At 37.9% G+C, this 26,020-nt stretch overlaps 2 protein-coding genes across 49 annotated transcripts in view; one reads left to right on the top strand and one right to left on the bottom strand.

The window, feature by feature from the left end:
- Positions 1–14,765, bottom strand: part of ZCWPW2 (zinc finger CW-type and PWWP domain containing 2) — a 142,166-nt gene extending 127,401 nt beyond the window's left edge. For 27 of the 40 annotated variants that reach the window (XR_014822557.1, XR_014822552.1, XR_014822555.1 and 24 more), the window contains exons 1-2: positions 14,305–14,765; positions 11,584–11,660 (exon numbers count right to left, since the gene is read on the bottom strand). Coding sequence is in view for 19 of the 40 variants with exons in the window: in XM_084987353.1 (XP_084843479.1) it covers positions 11,584–11,660; positions 14,305–14,765 (538 nt within the window). In the remaining 21 variants the exon portion in view is untranslated. Of the gene's footprint in view, positions 1–6,808; positions 6,912–11,583; positions 11,750–14,135; positions 14,162–14,304 lie in introns of those variants that run through there. The other 13 variants (XM_084987362.1, XM_084987382.1, XM_084987375.1 and 10 more) reach the window with 8 other exon arrangements.
- The window catches only part of AZI2 (5-azacytidine induced 2), a 28,393-nt gene continuing 16,639 nt past the window's right edge, over positions 14,267–26,020 (top strand). For 4 of the 9 annotated variants that reach the window (XR_014822561.1, XM_003358349.6, XM_021071481.2 and 1 more), the window contains exons 1-4: positions 14,267–15,561; positions 22,853–23,070; positions 24,796–24,921; positions 25,642–25,741. Coding sequence is in view for 6 of the 9 variants with exons in the window: in XM_003358349.6 (XP_003358397.3) it covers positions 22,858–23,070; positions 24,796–24,921; positions 25,642–25,741 (439 nt within the window). In the remaining 3 variants the exon portion in view is untranslated. The remainder of the gene's footprint in view (positions 15,562–22,852; positions 23,071–24,795; positions 24,922–25,641; positions 25,742–26,020) is intronic. The other 5 variants (XM_021071480.2, XM_021071482.2, XM_084987393.1 and 2 more) reach the window with 3 other exon arrangements.

The following is a 26,020-nucleotide window of genomic DNA, read 5'->3' as shown; positions in this document are numbered from 1 at the left end:
TCTCTCACTTCACTTAGTATGAGAATCTCTAGTTCCATCCATATTGCTGCAAATGCCATTATTGCATTCTTTTTTATGGCTAAGTAGTATTCCATTGTATATATGCGCATCTTCTTAATCCAGTCACCTGTCAATGGACATCTAGATTATCTACATGCCTTGGCTATAAAGAATAGCGCTGCAATGAACATAGGGGTGCATTATATTTTTGAATTATAGTTTGGTCTGGATATATAACAAGGAGTGGGAATGCTGGATCATATGGTAATTCTATTTTTAGTTTTCTGAGGAAACTCTATGCTGTTTTCCACAGTGGTTGTAAAAATTTACATTCCTACCAACAGTGTAGAAGGGTTCCCTTTTCTCCACACATTCTCCAAAATTTGTTATTCATAGACTTATTAATGATGACCATTCTGAATGGTGTGAACTGGTAGCTCAGTGTAGTTTTGAGTTGTAATTCTCTAACAATTAGAGATGTTGAGCATTTTTTTCATGTGCCTACTGGCCATTAGTATGTCTTTTTTTGAGAAAGAAATGTCTTCTACACATTTTTCAATTGGGTTTTTGTTGTTGTTGTTGAGTTGTATGAGTTATTTGTACATTTTGGAGATCAAATCAGTTGCATCATTTGCAACTATTTTCTCCCACTCCATAGGTCGTCTTTTTGTCTTTCTTATGGTTTCCTTTGCTATGCAAACCTTATAAGTTTGACTTGGTCCCCTTTGTTTTTGTTTTTATTTCTATTGCTTTGGGAGGCTGACCTAAGAAAACATTTGTATGCTTTATGTCACAGAATGTTTTGCATGTTTTCTTCTAGGAGTTTTATGGTGTCAGGCCTTTGTCTAAGTATTTAAGCCATCTTTATTTTTGTGCACATGGGAGGGTGTATTCCAGTTTCATTGATTTACAGGCAGCTGTCCAGTTTTCCTAGTACCACTTGCTGAAGAGACTTTTTCCCGTTTTATACTCTTGCCTGTTTTGTCAAAGATTAATGGACTTTGGGGTTTATTTCTGGGCTCTCTATTCTGTTCCACTGAACTGTATGTCTGTTTTTTTATCAGTACACACTGTCTTGATTATTGTGGCTTTGTAATATTGTCTGAGGTCTGAAAGTTATGCCTACTGTTTATTTTCCTCAGGACTGCTTTGACAATTCTAGGTCTTTCGTGGTTCCATATAAATTTTTGGATAATTTGTTCTAGTTCTGTGAAAAATGTCATGGGTAATTTGACAGGGATCACATCAAATCTGTAGATTACTTTGGTCAATATAGCCATTTTAACAATATTAATTCTTCCAATCCAGGAGCATGGAATATCTTCCATTTCTTTTTCCTCTTTAATTTCATTAATGATTTATAGTTCTTAATATATGTCTTTCACCTCCATGGTCAGGATCATTCCTAGATTTTTTTTCAGCAGGGTACAATTTTAAAAGGTATTTTGTTTCTTTTCCAATATTTCATTGTTAATATACAACAATGCAACTAATTTATGAATGTTAACATTATATTCTGCTATGCTGATGCATTTATCAGATTGAGTAGTTTTTGTGTGAAGTCCTGAGGGTTTTCTATATATGGTATCATGTCATCTGCATAGAGTGACAATTTTACCTCTTCTCTTCCAATTTGGATATCTTTTATTTCTTTTGCTTGTCTGATTGCTGTGGCTAGGACTTCCAATACCATGTTGAATAAAAGTGGTGAGAGTGGGCATACTTGTCATGTTCCAGATATTAGTGGGCTTTCAGCTTTTCTCCATCAGGTAATACATTGGCTGTGGGTTTGTCATAAATGGCGTTTATGATGTTGCGATATGTTCCCTCTATGCCCACTTTGGTAAGTTTTTTTTTATCATGCATGGATGTTGGATTTTGTCAAATGCTTTTTCTCCATCTATTGAGATGGTCACGTGATTTTTGACTTTTGTTAATCTGGTGTATTGCATTGATTGATTTGCATATGTTGAACCATCACTGTGAACTTAGGATGAACCCCACTTGCTTATGGTGTATGATCTTATTTATGTGTTACTGGATTCAGTTGACTAAAATTTTGTTAAGAATTTTTGCAGGAGTTCCCGTCGTGGCGCAGTGGTTAAGGAATCCGACTAGGAACCATGAGGTTGCGGGTTCGGTCCCTGCGCTTGCTCAGTGGGTTAACGATCTGGCGTTGCCGTGAGCTGTGGTGTAGGTTGCAGACGCGGCTCAGATCCTGCGTTGCTGTGGCTCTGGCGTAGGCCGGTGGCTACAGCTCCGATTCGACCCCTAGCCTGGGAACCTCCATATGCCACAGAAGCGGCCCAAAGAAATAGCAAAAAAAAAAAAAGAATTTTTGCACCTATACTCATGAAAGATATTGGCCTATAATTTTTTTTCTTCTTGGTAGTATCTTTGTCTGGTTTTGGTATTAAGGTGATGGTGGCTCCAGAGAATGTTTTTGGGAGTGTTCCTTAATCCTTTGGCTAAGTTTAAGAAGGATTGTTATAAGTTCTTCAGATGTTTGATAGAATTCTGGTCCTGTTGTTTGTAGGTAGTTTTATTTTTTTTATTACATATTCAATTTCATTTATAGTGACCAGTCTGTTCAAATGTTCAAATGATCTATTTCTTCTTTTAAAGACTTTTTTTAAAATGTTTATTTTTATGGCTGTACCCGCAGCATATGGAAGATTCTGGGCCAGGGACTGAACCCAAGCCACAGTAGTGGCAATGCTGGATACTTTAACCACTGCCATCAGGCTGGGCATTGAACATATATCTCCTTAGTGACCCAAGCCATTGTAATTGGACTCAATCCACTGTGCCACCATAGGAACTCCTGATCTATTTTTTCTTTTGCTTTTTGCTTTTTAAGACCACACCTGCAGCATATGGAAGTTCCCTGGCTAGGGGTCAAGTCAGAGCTACAGCTGCTGGCCTACACCACAGCAACATGGGAGCCAGGCCACATCTGCATTTGTTGTTGAGTTTTATGAGTTGTTTGTATATTTTGAAGATTAAATCTTTGTTGGTTGAATCATTTGCAAAGATTTTATCCCATTCTATGGGTTGTTTTTTTGTTAATGGTGCAGAAACTTTTAAATGTAATTAGGTCCCATTGGTTAATTTTTGTCTTTACTGTCATTATTCTAGGAGGTGGGCCAAGCAAGATGTCAAAGAGAGTTCTTCCTATGTTTTCCTCTAGGAGTTTTATAGTATCTGGCCTTACATTTAGGTCTTTAATCCTTTTTATTTTTGTGTATGCTGTTAGAAAATGTTCTAATTTCATTCTCTTACATGCGGTTGTCCAGTTTTCCCAGCAACATTTATGGAAGAGACTATGTTTGGAAAGGTTCATTGGTGCTGTATTTTGGATTCCAGATATAAGTGAATATCGTATGGTATTTGTCTTTCTCTTTCTGACTTACTTCACTCACTATGAGAGTCTCTAGTTCCATGTTGCTGCAAATGGCATTTTGTTCTTTTTTATGGGCTGAGTAGTATTCCATTGTGTATATATACCACATCTTCCTAATCCTAGTCACATATGATGGAGCATGATAATGCGAAAAAAAATAATGTATACATGTATGTGTAACTGGGTCACCATGCTGTACAGTAGGAAAAAAAACTGTATTGGGGAAATAACAAAAAGAAAAAAGAAAAAGAGACTATCTTTCTTCCACTGTATGTTCTTGCCCACTTTGTCATAGACAAGTTGACCATAGGTACTTGGGTTTATTTCTGGGCTTTCTATCCTGTTCCATTGATCTATTTTTCTGTTTTTGTGCCAGTACCATATTTTTTTTGATAACTTTAGCTTTGTAGTATTGTCTGAAGTCAGGAAGCTTGATTCCTCCATTTTTGTTTTTCTTTTTCACTACTCTTTTGGCTGTTCAGAGTCTCTTGTGTTTCCATAAAAATTTCTTTTGCTTTTTAGGGCCATACCGTGGCATATGGAGTTATGGAGGTTCCCAGGCTAGCAGTCAAATCAGAGCTGTAGCTGCTGGCCTATGCCACAGCCACAGTAATGCAGGATCAGAGCCACATCTGTGACCTATACCACAGCTCAGGGCAATGCCAGATCCTTAACCCACTGATCGAGGCCAGGGATCGAAACCACAACCTCATGGTTCCTAGTCAGATTTACTTCTACTGAGCCATGACAGGAACTCCCATACACATTTTAAAATATTTTGTTCTAGATCTGTGAGGAATGTCCCTGGTAACTTGATAGGGATTGCATTGAATCTGTAGATTGCCTTAGGTAGGCTTAGGGACTGCTCTCTGTTGCTGCAGGGACAGGTGCCACCATTCTGCCATCAATCCCTTTGCTTGGCCACTCTAGGGATCTATAAAGCCCCAAGGGTTGGGGCCTTCTCCCCAGCTGTTGCTAAAAGGATCTCTCTGTAGCTGCAGGATGTGTAGTTCTGGTGGTCCCTCCCCTTACCTGGCTGCTGGTAAGAGTGCTCTCTGTAGCCACTGTAGATTGGAATATGGGTTAATGGGCCTCCCACAGTTCCCTTGGTGTGGAATAAGTGCTACTGATGTGGGCCTTCACAGGACCACTGGCAGGGGCCCTGTAGCTTGATGCTTTTCTCCAATCAGGCAGCCCACAGACCCTGCAGCTTGTGCTTTTCTCCAACCAGGCAGCCCACAGCTCTGGCATGGAGTGTGCACTGGCAGCCCTCTTTTGGCTCTTTTTTGGCACAGATCAGGCACTGCTAGCATAAGCCCCTGCAGGACTACCGGCCAGAGCCATGGGGCTTGTGCTTTTCCTGGTTGGGCAGTTTACAGATCCTGCAGGGAGCAGGTGCTAGTTGACCTTCTCTTAGCTCTTTTGCAACCAGCCACTGCTAGTGCAAGCCCATGCAGGGCTGCTGGACAGAGTCACAGTGCTTGTGTTTTCCCTGGTCAAGTAGATTACTGCTCTGGTGGGGAACGGCGCCACTGCCAGCAGTGACTCTTCTGGTGCAAGTTGGGCACTACTAGTGTGGGGGACCACCAGCTTGTGTTACTCCTCCAGGTGGTTACTTATTCCTCTAGGCAGTTACTCCACCTGCTCCAAGAACTTTGTAGCCCTAAGGGCAGGTTGGCTTCTCAGCTGTTGCTAGGCAGCCACTGCTGCCAAGTGTCTCCCAGAGCTGAAGCAGACAGTATTGTGCAGCTTGAGAAAGTACACACAGGGTAAAAGGCTGTAGTGGTGGATCCCACCCCTTCCTTCCAGAACCCCCAAACAATGGGGTCTAGCCCCTAAATCCAACCAGGTTGCTGCTACTTACATGCCCTCAATTGTGGAGGCCCTATACTCTAGTCCCTCCAAGCTGTTTCTGCTCTGCACTGCCAACCCCAGTTTTTTCCCACATAGCTAGCTCCATCTCCCTCTTTGTGTCTGATCCAGTGTTTTAGTTCCCAACACCTGTTGGCACTCACATACAGTTGCCCATAGCACTGACCATTTATAGAGGATTGGTTCCATTTTAACTGCTTGTTAAATACAGATTGTCCAGAGTTCCTCCTCTATTTTGGCTGATCTCTCTGGTGGGGGAACTTCCCAGGGTGCAGCTTTTCCTCTTTCCAGATCCCTCATGGGGTGCAGGTTCCCTCTCCTCTCACTTCCTTTAGCTTCTTTTTCTTCTCTTCTGTCCCATCTGGTTTTGTGAAGTTTTTCTTGCTCTATAATAATCCTGAGGTCTTTCGTCAGTTTTTAGCAAATTTTATGTGCAAATACTTCCAAATGTAGATGTATCTTCAATGTATTTGGGGAACTAGGTGAGCCCCAGGTCCTACTACTCCACCATCTTCCCTCCTGTTCATAATTTATCTTTATCATTCAGGGAGTAGTTTAAGCAGATACTGTTGGATAGCGTCTAGATTAATAAATGTTCCAAGATAATAGTTCCTGTTCCTTTTCTGTTTTAAAATTGAGGCTAACTGATGAATTTCATTCAAAATAAAAAATCAAAGTAGAATGGAAAGAAACAGCTTATCAGAATATTTAAAGGCTGGTAACCAAATTCTTTAACTTTAAGTTTTTTCAAGGGAAAGTTAACAAATAATTATAAATATGATAAACTGTACTAAATGCCAACTTCAAACGTTAGTAATCAGTTTATATGCTTTACGTCTATATTGGATGGCCCCAAGTAGTCCAGTATTTTGTATCATTCAGTGTATTCAGACTTGTGAGAATAAACAAGAGATCCAACAATAATTAAGAATATTATTCAGACTATTAATACCATAGTGCTATAAAAATATTAGAATTTTATCAGTAGGTTGAATAAGGAGACTATTAATTTCAGACCAGCTTAGTTATTTTTCCCTTCATGTGCCCATTCTGAATTTACCTTTATCTAAGCTATATTGTCATGGAAGTCACAGTTGATTTGTTTAAAGATAAAATTTTATTCCACTAATGTTGCTGAAGAATAACTTTCAATTAAGTTGACTACCTTCTTTAACACACAAGACATGGAAATAGAGTCTCAGGCTAATCTAATTAGAGAGTTCAACTTGTCATTCAAAATAATTTATACATGATCAGTTATTTTCCTCATTATAGAAATGTGTCATAATTTTAATAAAAAGGATATGATATTTTTCACTCTGGGTTCTAGTAAGTCACTATATAATTAATGTTTCAAAAGTCACTACACAAATACTAAGAAAGGAATCTACCATTAAAGAGTTTTAAAAAGAGAATGTGAAAATGGAATTAATTTAAAACTGTGTAACGCTAAAACTAATCTTCTACACATGACAACTAAATGTGCTAAGTAACCATGACACACTGAGAACAGGAATAAACTAGAATTCTTACCCTGAAAAGAAATAAACTAAGGATTTCTCTCAGTTTGTCTAATTTTCAATTTCTTTGGAAAGGGTCCTCCCCTCTTTTATCCTGAAAGTCTCGACCTGTCTTTCTGTATGATGAGATGAGGAAGACAAGGAAACAAATTAGTGTCATTAAAGTTTTCAAAATATGTCACATTCATCCTCCACCTTTTATTTAGGACCTTCAGAGCGTCATCATGATCTTTCTGGGAAGGTTGATTCCTATCTACACTGTGGACTCTTCTCCAGTATATTCTGTACTGAAGCTTCCTGGGCTCCATTTTATTTCACATAGGTTCATACCTAGCTTCCCTCAAAATATTTGTTGAAATCCTTTGTCTTCTATGATTCCTCAACCTTTCTTTTTATGTTATGTGATTATTTTTTCACTAATTTTATCATAAGGAAAAGACATAAATCTGTAACCTCAGAATTTGACAATCTGCTTTAACAATATATTTTGACTATTTCCTCGTATCACTGAATGCCCATACTATTTAAGCATAGGCATGATTTCAGTTGTGAAATTATATTCTTTACCTACTCACCAGTTATGTATTAAGACAGTTCTAAAAGAAATTCAAAGATCACAATATCTGTCCAATATTGGAATCTCTAGATGATTATTTAAAAAATTTTATTAGTGATTGATTTAGAGACAATTAGTTACCTATATTTTCTTTTATTACCTGTGCTTTTGGTGTCACATCCAAGAAACTGACAAGTCTAATGTCATGAAGTCCTCCCCCTGTTTTCCTTCCAAGAGTGTTATAGATTTAGCTCTTCTATTTAGGTCTTCGATCCATCTTGAATCAATTTTTACGATGTGAAGTAAAAGTCCAATGTCATAGTTTTTCATATGGATATTCAGTTTCCCCAACACCATTTGTTGAAAAGACTGCCCTTTCCCGATTGAATGGTCTTGGCTCACTTACTGAAAAATATTTGATGATACATCTGAGGATTTTTTGTGTGTGCTCTATATCCTATTCCACTGGTCTATATTTATGTCTTTATGCCAGGTCCATAACGTTTTGATTTTGAAGTTCTATAATGTTTTAAGGTCAGCAAATGGGAAGCCTCCAACTTTGTTCTTCTTTCTCAAGACGGTTTGGGTTATTTAAAGTCTCTATTAATATTAATTCCATATTGCTTTTGTTTTTGGCCACCACGTGGCACATGGAGTTCTTGGGCCAGCCAGGGATCAGATCTGAGCCCTGGTTCCAACTTAAACCGCAGTTGTGGCAATCCAGAATTCCTAATCTACTGTGCCACTCTGGGGATCGAACCTGTATCCTAGCACTGTAGAGATGTAGCTGATTGCATTGCACCACAGTGAGAACTACCCTATATTAATTTTAAGATGGATATTTTCTATTTTGTTTTTATTTGTAATAGCCATCCTAATGATGTAATGTTACTAATTTTATTCCAATCATCTATTTCCTTAATGTATTTTTTTTATCCTATCAGTTAGTGAGAGAGGCATATTAAAAATCTTTCAGTTTTGTGGGTTTTTCTCTACTTCTGTCTAGTTTTGCTTCATACAGTCTGAACCTGATATCCATTATCTGAAGATACAGTATCTCCTTTTTTTTTTTTTTTTTTTTTTTTTGCCACAGCTGCAACATATGGAAGTTCCTGGGCCAGGGATCAAATCCAAGCCACAGCTGTGACCTATACCACAGGTGCAGCAAAACCAAATAGTATCTTTTAAATATGATATCACTTTAGGACAAATAATTCTCAAAATATTGTAGAAGAATTTTTCTGGAGTTCCTCAATTCTCTGAGAATTTTAAAATTTATTTTTAAAAAGTCAATGATAATCTAAAAAAGTACATATTCTAAAATCATAATCACCTAAAAAAGAAAAAAATAATGCCATTTGAAGCAATGTGGATGAAACTGGAGATTCTCATACTAAGTAGTCAGAAAGAGAAAGACAAACACCATATATCACTTATATGTGGAATCTAAAATAAGGCACAGATGAACCTATCTACAGAACAGAAACAGACTCACAGACAAGGAGAGCAATGGAGAGCAGATTTGCGGTTGCCAAGGCGGAGGGGGAGGGAGTGGGATGGACTGGGAGTTTGGGATTAACAAATGCAAACTGCTACATTTAGAATGGATAAGCAATGGCAACTTGCCATATAGCACACAGAACTATATCCAATCATTTGTGACAGAATGTGATAGAAGATAATATGAGAAGAAGAATGTTTATGTGTGTACAGCTGGGTCATTTTGCTGTATGACAGAAACTGACAGAACACTGTAAATCAGCTATAGTAAAAAAATAAAATCATAACCAGGGTCAACTGAACGAAAATTTTATAAAGGAATAAAGATACCCAATTTTGATACCTGAGTTGGCAATGTTTAAAAAAGTTGGTGGTAAAATAAGCTGGGCAAGATTAAGAATGGACTTTTAAAACATGCTAAGGAGTCACTTCAGGAGTTTAAGAGGAAAAATGTAATGGTAAGATTAACATTCTTAAATGATCATTTAGCTATCCATGTAAAGAATGAGGTGGAAGCCAAAAAAAAGGGGGGGGGGCTAATTAAATGAAACTATTATAATAGAAAAATAAAAAACTGTGGCACAGCAGAGACCATAAAATAGATCCAAAAGATAGCTAAAGGATAAAATCTACAAAACTAGGTGAACAGACTGGCTATGGGAGGAGAGGGAGGGGTGGTTAGTAAAGCCAAAAGGCAATTATATAAAATGATTGTCAGGAGAACATAACTAATAAAATATCAGTGAATTTTTTAAATAACATCTTTTTATCTTTGGACTTTTAAGTATCAATTGACTATTCATAGACAATAGAAAAATTTACACTAGGAAATTTTATCTTTATTTTTGTAACTATTATAAAATCAATGATTTCATTTTTATGTGAGTTGTGCAGTGGTTTTAAAATTTTTCCCTCTCTTTTGCTACATAATCTATTTGAAAAATCTAGTTTAATTTCTTTCTATAGATCTTAAGTTTAATGTCATTCTTTCATTGCTGTTTATTTGGCAGCTTTATAAAATATCTTTCCTCTGAAAAGCTGACTTTATATTCTTGGTTTTTATAGTGCATATGTCAAAGTTTTAAAACAATTATTTCTCCCTCTCTTCCCATTTTAAACAGGGGAATAAAGTTTATTTTCTTTTTGGACACATATACAAACTGTCATGAAAAAATTAATGGGAAGGAATCTGTCACACTAAATTTCACATAGGTCTTATTTATTGATTTCTCTGTGATACATTTTACCTCATACATTTAAAAGCTATTTTCCCTGTTTTATCTCAGTGCCCAAAATAATGACACATGGTAGTTGCTGAATAAATATTAAAGTATTGAATAAATTAATGAACTCATACCTCAAACAGTTAAGAGTATCAAGCCTTAGAGAAGGGTTACTCTTCCTTCATTTAATAAGTAGTTCAGGATTCCCCTTACTGGATCTTTTTTCCTTCTCTATACAATCTACCAACCACATCCTGATTTCTCTGCTGCTATTCTCCTGTTAGCTCGTCTCATATTCTCCTTACTCCTCACATCAAAGGCTAAGACTACTAAATTTTTTTTCACCTACATATGTTTCCAAAAGAAAGTTACTGCATTTACTTACCATGCATACAATTATGTCACTCATGTTTATTTTTAATAAAGTGAAAGCTGTCAAAAGCTAATTCCTACTGACTGCAAAGCATTTCAAATCAAAAAGTTATTATAAAGCGCAAACTGTATGTACCAGACAAGGCTAGCTTCTAGAGATAGTAGTATATAACTCTTTTATAAATGGAATGTAAAAGTCATAAAAATTTGCTATCTACTATCAATCCATCCACTTGAAAAGCACATGAACAAAATCTCCTTCCATAGTTAGGACAGATATTCCTTTTCTCCTAGAATTCATACTTTTATCTCACTTCCCCCACATAAGTTTATTCAAACATATTTTAGTGCTTGAAAATACTTTAAATTGGTCAATATATCACACTTTTCTACATCGAAAGTATATTTTAAAACTCTTGAGAATATTTTAAAACTTGTCCTCAGGATTGTGTTATTAAATTGTAAGAGTGCTACTGATCAAATAAGAAACATATTACCAACTATGTGAGGATGTGGGTTTGATCCCTGGCCTCACTCAGTGGGTTAAGGACATGGCATTGCCACAAGCTACAATGTAGGTCACAGACACAGCTCAGATCCTGTTGCTGTAGCTGTGGTGCTGGCCAGAAGCAGCATCCTCCAATTCTACCCCCAGCCTAAGAACAAAATATGCCACAGGTGTGCCTGTAAAAAGGAAAAAAAAAGAAAGAAAGGACCCTGCTATTTCAGCTTAAAGGTTTTAACATCTTCTGTTCTGTGACACGTAAGAGCCACACCTACACAGTGCTCACAGAACACAGGGCAGACACGGAAAACATGATGCCTAGGAATGTATGATTTTAATCAAATCAAATTAATATACAATTTAAATCCTAACCCAAAATTCACTTTACAAATTTCCCTCAAAAGGTACATTTCCTTTCCTCTAACAGTATATATTTGTCACAGCTTTGAAATACATAGCTCCCATTTAAAACCCTTTTTCATTGTTTTAACATACTGATTAAACAAAAATAAGATTTGAAGCAGTCTTAAAAATTCAGATGGCCTAAAAATAAGAGAAGCAGACTGAGCCAGTTAGGAATTGTGCCAGGGCCCTCATTCTTTGTTTAGATATTGTTTTGAAGTCCAACCTACCCCAGTGAAAAAGGAAAGTGCAGCCAGTCCTCAACTCTGTTCTTTGCCAGCAGCTCTTGACAGCAAACATCAGGACCCTGGTGATTGGAGGAGGTGGGAAAAGGTGGGGAAAAAGATCTCTTGTGATATCCATCATTTGTTTGCCACAGCTTGTAAACAGGACATCCTAAAAAAGTGCCTTGTGTCAAGAGTGTTGCACTCACTCCAAAATGGCCATTTTGTAACAAGTACATATATTTTAAAGGTGTGAATTGTTTTTAAAATTTCAGACTGCATTTATACTTACAGAAGATGTAATAATGAAAAAAAATTGTCCTAAACCTGGCCTGGTATAAATTTTTTTTTTTGGATGACTGTAACTCACAACTCCCTCCTGGGATGAACTGAACATTCCTGGGGTAGGGGTTGGGGGATACCTAAGCAAGCTTCCAATAAACTTCAATGGAATTAGGACATACTCTGGGAAACCATCCACTCAACTAAGCTGCTATTAGTTAAGAATCCAATGATCCCTAAATTCTCTTTTCTGTTATCTAGTTTAATGATGATTATCTAACCATTTTCTTTTCCTGTAAAATGCCCCAAGACTGTGTCTTTTACTTGACTTATCAGAGGTCTTTTTCTTGGCAGCAATATTGTAATAAAACTTATAATATATGCTTATAACTAAACTGTGCCAGGTTTTCTTTAATGTCTTTCCTAAAGTTAATTAAAGCAGATCCATAAATGGATAGAAAGTGACCATGTCCAGCTTAATTTAATGAATACTTGGATTATATTTTGATATAGTCTAGCAGGGAGTACCACTCTCCGCCTACCCCTTCCACACACACACCCATCCATGCAAAAAAAAAAAAAAAAAAAAAAAGATATTTCCCTTGACTAAACTGATAGCCGTATGCATTCTAAACAAAAACAAAACACTTTTTCCATAATTATAATAGGGAGGTGTGTATATTAAAAATAGACTCATCAGATAAACTAAAATACTGAGCTAAGTCATCTTATTTACTCAGAAAGGACAAAATCAACTTCCTTTCTTTTTAACAAGTCTCGAATTATTCTAAATTGTAAATGATGAAGCAACAGAAAACATTTCAAGATACACAAATTAGAAACCAGATTACTATACTTTTGATAGTTTGGGGTGCCTAACCAATTTTTCTAACATTCTTCAACAACTACTAGCTAAAACACACGACCTGGTGGTTTGGTTTTCCTTTGTAAAGCTCATTACCCAGGCAACAGAAAAGGGATGATTTTTGTAAAAATTATTAAAAAGCCTGCTCTTAGGTCCAGCCTGATAAACTGGAGTTAACAGATCTTTCTAAATGATTCCTTTATTACAGATTTTTAAAACTTTTTTGTCGGGCTGCACCCACAGCATATAGAATTTCCCAGGCTGGGGGTCAAATCTGAGCTGTAGCTGCCGAAAACGCCTTTTCCTTAACCGACTGAGCAAGGCCAGGGATCTAATAAAACATTTTTAAAGATTTTTTTTTTTTTTTGTCTTTTTTGCCATTTCCCGCGGCATATGGAGGTTCCCAGGCTAGGGGTCCAATTGGAGCTGCAGCCGCCTGCCTACGCCAGAACCACAGCAACGCGGGATCCGACCCGCGTCTGCAACCTACACCACAGCTCATGGCAACACTGGATCCTTAATCCACTGAGCAAGGCCAGGGATCGGATCTGTAACCTCATGGTTCCTGGTCGGATTCGCTAACCACTGAGCCACGACGGGAACTCCTCTAATAAAACATTTTTAAAATGTCAGGTTAACTTTAAGTTATAATCATTGCGCATAACAACTGTGAATTTTCACTTAAATCTAAAGCAAAAAGAGAGGCTTAACAATAAGAGAAATCTATGTTAAAGTAAACCCTATAGCCAAATCCATCTTTGATGAGCTGATGAATTAAAACACGCTTCCAAATACCGACTCCAACGCTATTTAAACCCTCAGTTTACAAATATTACTAAAGGGGTGGAGAGGAGGCGACCTGATTGCTAATCGGCAGTTGGTAAGGATAAATGCCCTATAATGAGCGTTTTCTCGGTTATCCTCTTAACCAGAAGCATGCCCAGAGTTTAATGGGTTCCACCCGGCTGCTGCGACTCCCAAGGACAACAACGGACAACAACGAATTCAACTCCTGACTCCACAACTCGGGATGGCCCACTTTCTAGAAACAACCAAGGGTGGGAGAAACTGGTTCAGCCGGGTTGAACTTTCAGATCCCAAAGCTGTGCCCTCAGGTCAGCAGATTTCACTTTTTCAGAAACAGAGGTGTGCTAAGTAAATACGGGGCCTAGAGTTACAACTACCCCATCCCCCCAAAAAACAGAGGCAGGCGTTTACCACCCCTCAGCAAGCGCTCAGTGTCATGGGTTCCCCAGTTCCTCCTCCAAGGCGCTGGGAACCTGCAAGAGCGCAACCAAGAGGAGCCAACACGCGCCACAACACTTGGGAACCCCCAAGCGGACGCCAGTAAAAAAAACACCACAGAAGAAAGACACCGGTCCAACCACCACCCAGGCGGTTGACGTCTTACCCACTCCGCCTCTGCTCCCGCCTCTCGCGTCGCCGCGGCCCCGCCCGTCCCACCGCGGAGGCTCACGGGAAGCGTAGTACGCCGTGGCCCCTCCCCGCCGCGGAGGCTTACGGGACAAGTACGCAACGCCCACCTTCTCCCTCCTCACCCCACCCGCAACCCCCCGTACGGGCTTCGCAGATTGTCTCCCCACTCCCTCGGGCCTGACTTCCGGTTTGCTCTAGCGTTCCCGGCGCCTAGGTGCGGACCACGGGAACCCCTTCTTCCGGCCGTGAGCCAATCGTCCTTCTGTTCAGCTGTCCAGCCGCGCTCCCCCTTCGCGGCCCTGCCGGGTGCGGGCTCTGACTGGCCTGCTCCGGCGGGCCGGAGCCCCGCGCGCGCGTGTTGCTGGGTAACGGGCCTTCTCTGGTGGCCGCTCGGCCCTCGGCCTCGCCTAGCTCTCCTTCCAGAACTTCCGAGGCCCCAGACTACCGGCCTGCCGGGCCGGCGTTGGCGCTGCTGAGGCAAGAGAAATGGGAGTCCTTCTGCGGCATCCCCGGAGCGGCTGCCTTCGCTGGGGAAGCGGCGGTGTCTTCGAGGAAACCGGAAGCCCGCGGTGACCCCTGGCGACCCGGTTTGTTTTCGATCCATTTCCAAACACTGGGGAATCGTAACTTGGCGGCCCTAAGGGCGGCCCCAAGGAGCCCGGCCTCGCGGTGAGTGACTGGCTTTGGCTGGGCCTGGGGTACTGGCAGAGACGGGACCATCTCCGAGGCCGATTCCGGTCCGAAGAGATACGTCATTTTCTCGCAGACCTTTGGCTAGGGAGCGGCCCTCCTGGCATCCCCTACCCCTTCACCTCGCGCTGGAGCCGTGCCAGGCCCCACTTGGTCTTCAGTTCTACCTAGTACTTATTTTCCTTCCGGACTCTGGTGTACTGGGCTGCCTTCAGTTTTACTTCATTCATTGGGACTCCATTTAAATCGGAAACGAAAGAGGGAAGTGTGTCTGGGACGGGTAATGTAATCACCCACCTTGTACATTATCGAGGGTTCACAGCAGGTAGTTGTTTTTCCGTTGTCTAACCGATGTATTCCCTATGGTTTCGATCATTTGTTGAGTGGCTACTACGTGCCGGGGAGGAGGAGTCCTTTCTCCCTACAAAGAAGGAACTCAAATATTGGAATGTGAGAGAAAATGCAGTAACTGTAACACAGATGAAAACATGGCTCCAGGATGTATTGGAGATTTGCTGAGATGATCAAGGACAGTGACATACCAGGATTGAAATTGATCCAAGCCTCTTAAACATAGAAGACGCTTGCTTTTTTACTTTTGGAATTGTAAATTGGATTGAGCAAGATCTCAAGGCATAATTTAAATTCTTCTTGTCTAAACTTGCCATATCTCATTTACTCACCTGTTGTGATCACTCCCTACATTGCCTGTAAGTTAGGAATGGTGCATCCTTCAAAGGATTGTTAAATTTTAATGCCATCTTGTAAAATGAGAAGTTGTAAACAAATGTAAGGTTTTAATATTAAAGAGACGTTGTAGTGAAATGGGAAATGCGCTGGATTAAGTCAGAACATTAACTCAGAATCTGAGTGCTGAATTTTCCACTTATTCATTTGACACTGAATAAGAGATCAAATCTCTTCCTGTTCTCTATCTCTAAAATTGGAATGCTTCCTCTCCAAAACAGCAGAGCATAGTTTCCAAGAGCTCCCTGACTCTAGAGTCAGCTAGCCTTTTTTTTCATGATTGGTTCTCACTGTTTTAATTGCTCTGTGATGTGTGGAACTTCTTACTCACTTTGTAGATCTTACATAGATTTAATGAATAATTGTGAAGAATAAGTGAGATAGTTTCCCTAATAGTAAAAACGCGCTGCCTGATATACCAACACAGAACATTGTCATGATTATTAAATAAAATGATGTGTTGAAGTACTTTATAGTCCTTGAAGTAGGATAAAACCAATGTAACTTTTTATTTCCTTTTGGTATGTATATTCTGGATTAAAGTCTAGTTGTTTTATCACTGTTACAGAATAATTAATGCTAGTAGTAGTAACATTGTGAAAGATGCCCAATTGCATTGAGATGTATTACTATACAAAAGGATGAAAAGAAGTGATGGCTCTTCATACCTGTGCTAACCCAGAAAGAGTGTTATGATTTCTTGGCCATACAAAGTAATTTCTGGCCATACAAAGTGATAACAAGACAGTAAGATAACTCAGTGAAGATTGTAAAAATGAAAGTGGGATTTTTCATAGTGTGTATCTGATACTGAGTATATCCTGGGGCGCTAACTGAATTATATATTGGGTATGATTCCACTCCCCCCCCCCCCCCGCCCCGGCCAGGAGTGCTTTGGCTCTTTGAGGTATTTTTGTATTTCCATACAAATTCAAAAATTTTTGCTCTTATGTCTGTGAAAAATGCCATTGGTTATTTGATAGGAATTGCATTAATCTGTTGATTGCATTGGGTAGTATAGTCATTTTGGCATTATTGATTCTTCCAGTCCAAGAGCATGGTGTATCTTTCCGTCTGTTTGTGTCGTATTTGATTTCTTTCATCAGTGTCTCATAGTTTTTGAAATACAGGCCTTTTGCCTCATTAGCTAGGATTATACGTAGGTATTTTATTCTTTTTGATGGGATGGTAAATGGGATTGTTTCCTTAATTTCTCTTTCTGTATTATAGCAATGCAACAGATTTCTCTATTAATTTTGTCCTACTGCTTTACCAAATTCATGATAAGCTCTAGTATTTTCTGGTAGCATCTTTAGGAATTTCTATGTAATCTTTAGGAATTTCTATGTATCATGTAATCTGCAAACAGTGACAGTTTTACTTCTTTTTCAATTTGGATTCCTTGCAGTTCCCACTGTCGTGCAGTGGGTTAAAAATCCCACTGCAGTGGCTCAGGTCACTGTAGAGGTTTGGTTTCGATCCCTGACGAGGCACAGAGGGTTAAAGTGTCCTGCATTGCTGCAGCTGTGGTGTAGGTGGCAGCTGTGGCTCAGATTCATTCCCTGTCCTGGGAACTTGCATATGCCACAGGTATGGCCTTAAAATTTTAAAATAAAAAAAAATTTGGATTCCTTTTATTTTTTTTCTTTAACTGCCATGGTTAGTACTTGCAAAGCTATGTTAAATAAAAGCAGCAAGAGTGAACATAAAAAAAAGTGGTGAGAGTGAGCCTCTCATTTTAGAGGAAATTCTTTCAACTTTTCACCATTAGAATGATGTTAGCTATGGGTTTGTCATATATGGCCTTTTTTATGTTGAAGTAGGTCCCTTGTGTGCCTGCTTTCTGAAGCGTTTATCATAAATGCATGTTGAATTTTGTCAAAAGTTTTTTCTATATCTATCGAGGTGACCATATGGGTTTTATTCTTCAGTTTGTTCATGTGGTGTATCACACTGATTGACTTGCATGTATTGAAAAATTCCTTGCATTTCTGGGATAAATCCCACTTGATCATGGTATATGATCCTTTTTTAAAGTGTTGGATTTGGTTTGCTAGCATTTTGTTGAGGATTTTTGCTTACATGTTCATCAGTAATATTAGCCTTTTTTTCCCCCCTTTTTAGTGGTATCTTTGTCTGGTTTTGGTTTCAAGGTAAAGGTGGTCTTATAGAATGAGCTTCAGAATGTTCCTTCCTCTGCAGTTTTTTAGAAGAGTTTCAGAAGGATATGCATTAACTCTTTTCTAAATGTTTGGTAGAATTCACTTGTGAACCCATTTACTCCTGGACTTTTGATTGTTGGAAGTTTTTAATCATGTTATATTTCAATATTTGTGGCTGGTCTTTTCATGTTTTCTATTTCTTTCTGGTTCAGTCTTGAAAGGTTGTATCTTTCTAAGAATTTGTCCATTTAGCAGTGTATTTTATGATCCTTTTTATTTCTGTGGTATGAGTTGTAACTTCTCCTTTTTCACTTCTGATTTTATTGATTTGAGCCTTCTTTTTTTTTCTTGATGAGTCTGGCCAAAAGTTTATCAATTTTCTTGATTTTTTTTTTCAAAGAACCAGCTTGTAGTTTGATTGATCTTATTTTCTTTGTCTCTATCTAGTTTATTTCTGTTTTGATATTTGCGATTTCTTTCCTTCTACTAACTCTGGGTTTTGTTTTTCCTTCTTTCCCTTGTTGCTTAAGGTGTAAGTTTAAGTTGTTTATTTGAGATTTCTCTTGTTTCCCGAGGTAAGATTGTATCACTCTAAACTTCCCTCTTAGAACTGCTTTTGCTGTGTCCCATACTTTTTGGATCATTGTGTTCTCCTTTGTCTCTAGATTTTTTTAATTTCTTTGATTTCTTCAGTGAGCCATTTGTTTAGTAGCACATTGCTTAGTGTTTTTTTGCAGTTTTTTTTCTTGTAGTTGATTTCTAGTCTCATAGATTTGTAGTTGGAAAAGATGCTTGATATGATTTCAGTTTTCTTAAGTTTACTGAAATTTGTTTCATGGCCCGGCATGTGTAATCTCTCTTGGAGAATGTTCCATGTATACTTGAGAAGAATGTGTATTCTGCTAATGTTATATAAGTATAAAGTCCATCTGGTCTAATGTGTAATTTAAGGCTCATGCTTCCTTATTGATTTTATGTCTGGGTAATCTGTCCATTTATGTAAGTGAGGTGATAAAGTCCCCCACTATTATTGTCTTACTGTCAACTTCTCCTTTTGTGGTTCCTACCATTTGCTTTATATACTGAGATGCTCTTGTGTTGAGTGCATATATATTTGCAATTGTTAAATCTAAAGTCTTTTTTTCCTCTGATGTGAATACTGCTGTTCCAGCTTTCTTTCGATATCCATTTGCATGGGATACCTTTTTCCATAGGCTCACTTTCATTCTGTATGTGTCCCTAGATCTGAAGTGGGTCTCTTGTAGACAGCATCTTGTTTTTGTATCCATTTAGCCAGTCTTTGTGTTTTAGTTGGAGCATTTAATCCGTTTACATTTAAGGTCATTATTGCTATGTATGTTCTTATTGCCATTTAGTTAATTGTTTTGGATTTGTTCTTGTAGGTCTTTTTTTTTCCCTTTTGTTCTTTTGTGGTTTTATGATTATCCTTAGTATTGTGTTTGGGTTACTTTTTCTTTTTTATGTATCTATTGTAGATTTTTGGTTTGCAGTTACTGTTAGGCTTTGATGGGCAGTCTCTCTCTATATATATTTCTCTGTATGTATACATATATGCACATTTGTATATACATATATAGACAGAGAGGCAGTGTGTAGGTATATGTGTGATTGTTTCTTAAAATTTTTAAAAATTTTATTTATTTTTTTTATGGTTGCACCTGCAGCATATGGAAATTGCTGGGCTTGGGACTGAATCAGAACTGCAGCTGCAGGCCTTTACCATAGCCACATCAATACTGGATCCAAACTGCATCTGCGACATATGCCATAGCATGCTGCAACACTGGATCCTTACTTACCCCATTGAATGAGGTCAGGAATTGAACCTGCATTTTCACAGACACAATGTTGGGTTCTTAACCCACTGAGTCGCAACAGGAACTTCTATATGTGATTGTTTTAAGTTTCCATTATCTTAATTTCAAATCCATTTCAGTATCCTGCATTTGTGCTCCTCTTACACAATTGCTGGTTTTGACATACTTCTGTGTGAATGATTTCCTACCTGTACTATTTGTTTTCCTTTACTAGTGAGATTTTTCCCTTCGTAAGTTTCCTTTTTAGAGTTGGAATCTTTTCCAACTCTAGAGAAATTCCTTTAGCTTTTGTTGTAAAGCCGCCTTGGTAGTGCTGAATTTTCTTAGCTTTTGCTTCTTTGTAAGCTTTTGGCTTCTTTGTCAAATCTGAACAAGAGCCTTGCTGGGTAGGTATTTTGGTTATAGGTTTTCTTTTTTCTTTTCATCATTTTAAATATATTGTACCACTCCCTTCTGTTGTACTGAGTTTCTGCTGAAAAATCAGCTTGTAACCTTATGGGGATTCCCTTGTCTGTTATTTGTTGCATTTCCCTTGTTGCTTTTATTATTTTTTCTCTGTCTTTAATTTTTGTCAATTTGGTTACTAATGTGTCTCAGTGTGTTCTTCCTTGGATTTATCTTGTATGGGACTCTGTGCTTCCTGGACTTGTGTGAATGTTTCCTTTCCTATATTAGGGAAGTTTTCAGCTGTTATCTCTTCAGATATTTTTCTGGCTGTTCTCTCTCTCTCTCTTTTCTCCTTCGGGGACCCCTTTAATGCAAATGTTGGTGCATTTAATGTTGTCTCAGAGCTCTTTGAGACTGTTCTTATTTCTTTTAATTCTTGTTTTATTTTATTTCACTGCAGTGATTTCCACTAATCTGTCTTCCATCTCACTTATTTGTTCTTCTGTCTCATGTATTCTGCTATTATTTCTTTCTAGTATATTTTTCATTTTAGTTATTGTTAATCTTTATTCTCTGAATCTTGTAGCTGTTTGTTAAATATTTATTTTTCTTTTTAGAGTTGTACCTATGGCATATGGAAGGTCCTGGGCTAGAGGTAGAATTGGAGCTGCAGCTTCTGGCCACAGTAACACCAGCTCTGAGCCACATCTGCAGCCTATGATTGCAGCTTGTGGCAACACCCGATCCTTAACCCTCTGAGTGAGGCCAGGGATCGAACCCACATCCCCTCAGACACTTTGTCAGATTCTTAAATTGCTAAGCCACAATGGGAATTCCTGTTAAACATTTCTTATAATTTCTCATTCTGTGCCTCTGCTTTTTTCCCAAGAGCATGTATCATCTTTTACTATCATTACTCTGAATTATTTTTCAGGTAAATTGCCTATCTCTATTTCATTTAGTTCTTCTGGGGTTTTGTCTTACTCCTTCATCTGAAACATATTTCTCTGCTGTCGCTGTGCGTGTAGTCTCCTTTTTGCAGGCTGCAGGGTTGTAATCCCTTTTGCTTCTGTTGTTTGCTTCCTGGTGCATGAAATTGATCCAGGGCTTGTGCAGGCTTCCTGTGGGAGGGACTGGTGCTTGCTCACTGGTGGGTAAAGCTGGGTCTTGTCCCTCTGTTAGGCAAGGCCGTATCAAGAAGTGTGTTTAGGCAGCTGTGTGCTTAGGATGACTTTAGGGAGCCTGTCTGCTGATGGGTGGGGCTGTGTTTCTACCCTCTTGGTTGTTTGGCCTGAGGTATCCCAACACTAGAATTTGTAGGCTGTTGGGTAGGGGCTGGTCTTGGTGCCGAAATCATGACCTCTAGGGTAGCTCATACTGATAATTATTCCCTTGGACCTCCACCTACAGTGTCCAGCCCCAACAGTGTGCCATAGCTGACCCCCACCTCCCCAGGAGACCCTCCAAGACTGGTAGGTAGGTCTAGCCTAGGCTTCTGAGGAGTAATTGCTTTGTGCTGAGTCTCACTGTACATAAAATTAGGACATTCTGTAATACCATATATAGACATAAACTCAAAATAAAGACCTAAATGTAAGTCCAAGTAGTATAAAACTCCTAGAAGAAAACAGCAGAACACTCTTTGACATAAGTTGTAGCAGGATATTTTTGGATTTGTCTCTTAAAGCAAAGGAAACAAAAGCAAAAATAAACTGATGGTACCTAATTAAAAAGGAAACCACCCACAAAAAGAAGAAAACCTACTGAATGGAAGAAAATATTTGCAGATATAACCAGTAAGGAGTTAATATCCAAAATATATGAACAGCTTATAGAACTCAACATCAAAAACAAACAAAAAACAACAAAAAATTAAAAATGGGTAGACGACCTGAGTAGACATTTTTCAAAGAAGTCATACGATGGCCAATATACACATGAAAAGATGCTCAATATCAGTAATCATTAGGGATATTTAAATTAAAGCTACAATAAGATATCATCTCACATCTGTTGGAATGGCTGTCATCAAAAAGAACACAAATAATGTTTGCAAGGATATGAAGAAAAGGGAAACTCTGTGCAATTAAATTTTGCAGCCATTGTGGAAAACAGTATACAAGTTTCTCAAAAAACTAGAAGTGGAATTACCTTTAGAATGCCCCACCAAGTCCACTCCTCAGTTTCCAAAAAAAGTGAAACTCAAATTCAGAAAAGTGCATGTGTCACAGTGTTCATAGCATTATTTACAATAGCCAAGATATGGAGGCAACCTAAATGTTCATCAGCAGATGTATGAATAAAGAAGATGTGGTGCATATATACAGTGGAATACTATTCAGCCATAAATAGAATGACATTTTGCCATTTGTCACAACACATATGGATTTGGAAGGTATTATGCTTAGTGAAATAAGTCACAGAGTGAAAGACAAATACTGTATGATACCACTTTTATGTGGAATCTAAAACATAAAACTAGTGAATTTAACAAAAAGAGACTCATAGGTATAGAGAACAAATTAGTGGTTACCATTGGGGAGAGAGGATGCAGGAGGGGCTGGATAGGGATAGGAGGTTAAGAGGTACAAACTACTGTGTATAAAATAAATAAGGTACAAGGATATACATTACAGCACAGGGAATATAGCCAGTATTTTGTAACTTTAAGTGGAATATAATCTTTGAAAACTGGGAATCACTATGTTGTACACCTGAAACTTATATATCAACTGTACCTCAATAAAAAATTAAGTAGGAGTTTTTGAGCACTGCCTTAATATTCACATTACTCTAAATATATTTTCTTTTTTCTGCTCATTTTTTAAAATGAGACATTTGTATTTTATGTTTTTATTTTTAAATAGCTGTCATGGAGGCACTGATAGATGATGATATCTGCATTCTGGATCATGAAAAAGCCCATAGGAGAGATACAGTGACTCCAGTCTCAATATATTCAGATGAATCTGTTGCTTCACATTTTGCTCTTGTCACTGCATATGAAGACATCAAAAAACGACTTAAGGATTCAGAGAAAGAGAACTCTTTCTTAAAAAAAAGAATAAGATTTTTGGAAGAAAAGGTAAATTACCTATTTCATTATGTCTTATGACTTAATTCAGAGTGTTTGAAATGTTTTGTATTTGTCTGCCCTCTCTTCCAAAAGTGTACCAAATTTCCAAGGATAACTCACTGCTAATCTCAAAACCCTGGGCTTTTACTTAGCCTACTGTATTTCACATCATAATGCTTGGTGAATGTTTTGAAAACAGGATTTAACAACATGAAGGGATTAATTTTCAGATGTTTTTCTTACCTTTTTTTAGATTGCCTTACCTTCATAGCTGTATGTATTTTATTCAAGATTTTACATCTGTGCAGAAAAATTATATACCAACAAAAGAAGTTAAATGTTGAAGAAGCTCCTGGAACATTGTTCCAATATATTTAGCAATGTTTTCATCAGGACTGAAATTTCACGAGGACTGACATCTTTACCTCAGAATTCTCTTTTGTTCTTGAACACACATATTAGGAATGCTTTTTAACTGATGTCTTCTGTTTATACCTCTTTCTGCAGAAACTGGACACTCCTAAATGTTATAGAGTATATAAGCAAGGTAGCTGGTTCAATTATGAATCAGACCTAGATGGCTTGTGTACTGGGAAATCTTCCTCACTCATCCATTTATTTTTAAGTTTCAAGGTTTAACTTAGTTCATGTTTTTCAGATCATAGTTTATGATCTTCAGCTCTTCACTGTATTCATATTTACAAATAGCAGCTTCCACAAAGGGGAAGGAAGTGATCTAGTTGAAAAAAATTGAGGATGGGTCTTGGTAGAATTGGATTCATTTTGAAGAAGTAAGAAAAGGGTAGTTAGGAGTTCCTGTCGTGGCTCAGTGGTTAACGAATCCAACTAGGAACCATGAGGTGGCAGGTTCGATCCCTGGCCTTGCTCAGTGGGTTAAGGATCTGGCGTTGCCGTGAGCTGTGGTATAGGTCGCAGACGCAGCTCGGATCCCACATTGCTGTGGCTCTGGGGTAGGCCGGTGGCTACGGCTCCAATTCGACCCCTAGCCTGGGAACCTCCATATGCCGCAGGAGTGGCCCTAGAAATGGCAAAAAAAATAAAAATAAAATAAAAGGGGAGTGTTAGTTGTAAAAATAATCAACTTATTTGTATTCTTATGGATTTTTTAAATGATTATTAAATAAATTTGTGACATACTGGAATAGAGTAAAAAAGGTAACATTTTGGAGCTTGTAGTTAAGATTATTTTAAAAACCAATAGAAAAAAAAATAGAAAAATCCAATTTAGCATAATTAACATTGGAAATATTTCTGTCCTTTGTGACCAGCAATCCTATTAATTTCTATCTAAAATGATATAAGATTTACTGAACTAAAACATCTATTCCCTTAAAATATCAGATACACATTAACTTAATACTTTTCTGATGATGGAAATTAAATACTTGTGTGCTGGCTTGAAAAAAATAGGTAAGCACCATTAAAGAATGATATAGTGTGTTTTGGTATAATGGATTAATATATTATAAAATAAATACTACAAAGTATAAAGTACTGATTAATATCATAAAAGAGGACTTTTTAAAATATTTTTTCTGTGCTTTTTGCTTTTTTAATTAGTAAAGTTTGTGTGGAGGTGAAATGTTCACTTAATTGTAGTCCAGGCTTTATAGCCGTGCATTAGGGTAATTAGAGTAATATGTGGAGCCATCAGAAGACTGATTTATTTTCTTATGTGAAATATTCTCAAGTTTTCTAATTTTATACCATTAGCTTTTAGGAGCTCGAAAGGATGAAGAAACAAGTTCTGTGGGACGAGAACAAGTAAATAAGGCCTATCATGCATATCGAGAGGTTTGCATTGATAGAGATAATTTGAAGAGCAAATTGGATAAAATTGTAAGTTTGTTTGAAAAGAATGGCTATCTGTATATTGCAAATGAGTTTTCTCCTTCAAGAGGTGTGAAATTAGAAATGTGAGATATTTATGTTTAGTAAGTGAAAAATTGAAAATATGCATGCTCAAAACAAAAACAGAATTTGTTTTCTTTTTAGGGCTGCACCTGAGGCATATGGAAGTTCTCAAGCTGGGGGTCTAATCAGAGCTACAGCTGCTGGCCCACGCCACAGCCACAGCAACGCGGGATCTGAGCTGCGTCTGTGACCTACACCACAGCTCATGGCAGTGCTGGATCCTTAACCTACTGAGTGAGGCCAGGGATCAAACCCTCATCCTCATGGATACTAGTCAGATTCATTTATGCCGTGCCACAGTGGGAATCCCCCAAAACAGAAACTTTTAATAGGAATAATTATAAGTTCTATACAAAATAAATACTCAGTATGTAATGATGTTTAGGTTTTAAGTACATCTAACCCACTAACTTATTTGAAAAATCATGACTTGGTAGGGTTTGTCATTATGTTTTTAAAAAAAGCAAGTGAAAAAATATGTCTTAAGTTAGAAAAAGAGATTAGTGAAAATCTGAGTTCATTTGCCCACCTTGCTTTTAAAAGGCTGAAATAAATTGGTTTTTACAACTTTGCCTGAAAATTAATATATAATACCAACCTATAGATTTTATTGAATGTAATTTGGCATTTTCCCTACTTAACTAGAATAAAGACAACTCTGAATCTTTGAAAGTATTGAATGAACAGCTACAATCTAAAGAAGTAGAACTCCTCCAGCTAAGGACGGAGGTGGAAACTCAGCAGGGTAGGCCACTTATTTGTTATAAGTATTCTAATGCAGTTAATCTGTTTCTCATTCATGTGTTATATCCATAATCAGTTTTCTATATCTTTATACTGAGGCCTTCTTTTTTTAAATTTTAGGCTTATTTTCTCTGTTCTGCTTTTACAAAATCTCAACTCTTTTCAGCTTTTCCTTAGATGTAAATTGCACTTTTCCTAGAGAAAATTTGATGGTTTTTATTCAGGGCTAGTTTGTGATAAAGTAGATCTTTTTTTCAAAGCCTCTCGTCTACTCTTAGAG

This window comes from Sus scrofa, chromosome 13 (genome assembly GCF_054392235.1).
Source record: "Sus scrofa isolate SSC_HxYL_T2T_F1_AM1 chromosome 13, Sscrofa_HxYL_maternal_Yorkshire_Landrace_v2.0, whole genome shotgun sequence".
Classification (NCBI taxonomy): Eukaryota; Metazoa; Chordata; class Mammalia; order Artiodactyla; family Suidae; genus Sus; species Sus scrofa.
This window is presented reverse-complemented; position numbering and strand designations above follow the sequence as displayed.